The sequence below is a fragment of the Drosophila melanogaster genome, chromosome 3L, assembly GCF_000001215.4.
Source record: "Drosophila melanogaster chromosome 3L".
Classification (NCBI taxonomy): Eukaryota; Metazoa; Arthropoda; class Insecta; order Diptera; family Drosophilidae; genus Drosophila; species Drosophila melanogaster.
Window position 1 is genome coordinate 14,565,629 of NT_037436.4, and position 3,937 is coordinate 14,569,565.

At 37.5% G+C, this 3,937-nt stretch overlaps 1 protein-coding gene across 1 annotated transcript; it reads left to right on the forward strand.

The window, feature by feature from the left end:
- The first annotated feature begins 1,811 nt into the window (after positions 1-1,811).
- On the forward strand, positions 1,812-2,505 carry CG42758 (uncharacterized protein). Its single transcript, NM_001202177.1, has 2 exons — positions 1,812-1,855; positions 1,919-2,505. Exon 2 carries the CDS (start codon positions 2,055-2,057, stop codon positions 2,427-2,429), a length of 375 nt encoding a protein of 124 aa, NP_001189106.1. The 5' UTR covers positions 1,812-1,855; positions 1,919-2,054; the 3' UTR covers positions 2,430-2,505.
- The last annotated feature ends 1,432 nt before the right edge of the window (positions 2,506-3,937 follow it).

The following is a 3,937-nucleotide window of genomic DNA, read 5'->3' on the forward strand; positions in this document are numbered from 1 at the left end:
GGGAGTGGGATCTCATTCAATTAATTCGATGGGATTTGGTTTATGGTCTCATTGTGTGGAAAAATAATTCTATTGGAGGCTTTTCGGTAACCACAAACGATATAAACAGAGTTACTATGAGCAACTAAGCCAATTTTATAGAAATAGATACAACGATCATACAAATTTTTGGAAGTTTTCATTGGAGTTCATTATATATTTTTGCGTTGCTTCTTTTTATAAATTAGCAATAAAACTCATTTGGGCAAAAGTTATGCTATTTCGGAAATTCGCGTGTTGAAGATATTAGGGATTTTGGCAAAATATGCTCTTGAATTTAAATTCTATTTTACTAATTTAATTCATTCTAATAAATTTAGATTTATGTATATTTTACTTTACGCGCTCAATCGAGTTTTCATATGAACTGTAGATTTAATTTCCACCCCTCTGAACTGGTCACACCTGAGAACTTGGCCAAGTGGGTGGTGAAATCCTTCGTCCTCTGTTCCGAAAGCTGGTGGAGATTGACTGCTCCACATTAATCAGCGCATAAATTTAACGCATTATTATTTATGTGCCTCCCATCCGCGAGCATTCGCGCTTGTTTCATTTTCGAAATAGAAATTGTTTAACAAATGTCACGCGAACTGAAAGCAACCTCGACTCCTTCCATTCCCAAAAACCTGCGCAATCCTGAACAAAATAAATGGCGCTAAAATGATTCAATTACCCAAAAATGGAAAAAAAAAGAAAAGAAACACATTTTTTTTAGGGGAACAGGTGGCCTGAGCCAGGCGACAAATTCTTTGGCTAAAATTTTTAGACGTGTTTATTGGCGTGATGCAGTGAGGGGTTGGGATGTGGCACACACCTGTGAAAGTGTAATAAGCGAAAATAAGATTTTAATTGCCAACGTTTATGGGCCGCACTGAATGCCAATTTAATGTTCCAATTGCAAGCACTTTTCCTACATTTTTAGTGCTATAAACTTAAATGAATATACGGGTAAAAAGATTGCAAATAGGCTTTAATTTTAAATGCAATATTATTCAGTAATATTATTAAATATTACATACCTCTTCATGATCCATTTGGTGTTCTGCGTAGTGCCTGAAATATAGCAAACTGATGTTCTAATTGTCGTGTGGATTCATTAGTTGGTTCTATTTGATCTCCAACCACTTGCAGTGACAAAATTCGATTTCCAGCTAGAATGGCTAGTTTCGATTCCTTGTTTGTCCTGTTCCCTGTCGTCTTTGGAATGGTGCGTATCCTGAGTATCTGTGTGCTTTCGCTTTGGTTGCATCCACCGGCAGGCGAGGCTAATGCGCAATTTCCACTTACCCATCCCAATTAATTCACGCTTCGTTAGACCCAAGGGAAGGGTACCATGGGGTTATCCATTGGGCTTCTCCAGCTTTGACTTCATCCTCCTTGCTTTTTTTGGTCGGTTTACTGCACTTAATTTAATGTTGTGCTGTTGTCAACGCAAGTAAATCAAAGTTGCGACTTTTATTTATGATTTCATTTATGTGCTTTACCATTAACTAAAGTGGTCTTCCATTCGAGGGTTGTAAAGTCAGGCAAAGTGTTAAATAACCCGTTTTAGGAGTCACAAAAATTTCATACAACATGACAGTATTTTTAAAATATTAAATGATTTGTAACGATCATCAGTTGAATGATTTCGTTTAAATATTATGAAAATAAGTTTTTTTCTACGTTTTCTGTTTCAGTATTTTTAATTAGTAAACTAAAGTATTTAAATATAGTTTAGTAATTTGAAATATATTTTGACTCTCCATCAACTTATCGTTGCGAAAGTGTTCCGAAAACCCGACGAAGCTAGCTATTTTCGTTTGTGTATTTTCATGTAAGTCATAAACTTCATAATCTGCCAAAAATCTTCCGATTAGATAAGTTGATAACCACTTAGGCCTGGACAATCAGCGATGAATGTATAAGGCGAAAATATACAGTTTCTTCGGGATATCTTTTAGAATAAAAAATTGTGTATAAGCTCCGCTGTTACACTTCCTTCCACCAACGAGTCTCAAAAATATCTGTGGACCATGTGCATGCAAGTTCCACGGTTTGGATGTCGAGTTCCAGTTTCCAGTTCCCGTTGTAAGACCGGTGCAACCAGATCTTGTCGAAAGCCCGGATCTCGCTACAGAACCTTCTGCACTCCACCACCTCGCTGTAGTCCCAGATCCTGCTGCACATCCGAATCCTGCTGCAAATCCGGGTCCTGCTGCGGACCATGTGGGTCATGCTCGAATGGCTGTGCCGCCTGCTTATCCTCCTGCTGTGGGATATTCCCCGAAACCTGCTGTGGTCCGTGGTGTGAGTCCTGTCTGGATCCTTCCTGGTTCTCATGGCTGGCTCCCGATCTCGGGCGATCCTGCTGTTGTGCTTGCATGACCTGTTGTCGATCCAAGTGCTGATGAAATATGGATAGTGGAAAGTCGTTGTGAACAAATCAATTGTAAAAAAAATTCAAATTAAATTAAAAATTGAATTATTTCGTGTTGTTTGCAGCTGATTCTGAGAAGTGGGAAATATATAAAAAAAACTTCTTATTTGTGTCACCTTATCCCCTTTTTCGATAGAATTATTTAATCCTTCGCAGTATGTAAAAGATTTTATAAACTTCGTCCCTTAACCTGCCAAGTGTAACCTTAATTGAATAAGAAATACGAGAAAATGCAATGTTGATACCGCAACTGTGACGCCATATTGTAAAACTATAAAAAAAGTATGCAAGAACATTGGCATAATTCGTGCAAATCGCAAATCGTAAAAATTTCGCAAAAATTCCCGTGGCGTCGTGGAAAGAACCGCAACAAATTGGGCCAAAAGGGCAAATTAGCCAGTGCGGCATAAAAGGAAAAGCCGCATAAGGACGCACTTGCCCGGGGATCAGGGCTAATAAAAAATTATAGATTTTCATCTTTGCATATTTAACTTTTATCGCGTGGCAGTTTCGCTTCGCTTATGTGTTTTAGGCCAAATTCATGTTGGCGGCCTTCCGAGGTTGCCTTCTGTTGCGGATTTCTTTTGCGGTTTTTATGCTGCCGCAACCTGAACGAGGCATAAAACAAATGTCATACTCAGGACCGAATCCAAATCATGTGTGCGCTACCTCAGCCTCTCTCTTTCCCGGCTATAAAGATGTATCGTATTTTTGCATAATCGTCAATTTTTGATTTTAAAAATTCGCCATGAGGTAAAATTTGGGGACAGGGCAACAGTTGCCCTGCTGATGTTCTTTGGTCAACAATAAAAATTCATTTTTATAATCTTTACATGTGTTACGCCATCAATAGGTATACATTTTTATTACTATTTTACGTTTGATTTAAGTTTGGATTTTGCTACCTTTTTGCATTGGGGACCTTCGGGCTCATTGGCAAATAATGTCATTGAGAAACTCGAGAAGGCTCTTAAGGTTGATTTCATTTTAAGAGATTTGAAGTGGGAAAGTTGATGTTTTCATGTTTAGTCGCAGGTGTTGTAAGATTCTGGGAATATAATGATAATATAACAAGCTTACTTTATTTTTTATAAAAAAAATTTTATTCTCAAACTGATGAAAATGCTTTGTGTAAGAATAATTCATTATGAAAATAATAATCATTATCATTATCATTACCATTAACATTTTCCTCCCATTTGTTATCCTTTAAACACAAAAACATTTAATAATAAATGACTTGTAGTCATGTCTTTGCCTATTGTATAAAGCATAAATTATCATAAACAAATTAAAAAAGTTCGTGATGTGTCATTTGAAGAGGGGAAAAGAGCAGTTAAACCCCAAAAGACTGTGCTGGAGTTAAGGGATCGCTCGAAAGTAATAAGTAAAACCCTGTGGGTGGTCCTTAGTCCGGAACCCTAAACCCAGAATACACAATCCAAGCCCATCGGAGATGATGATGATGACTCAAGGGCC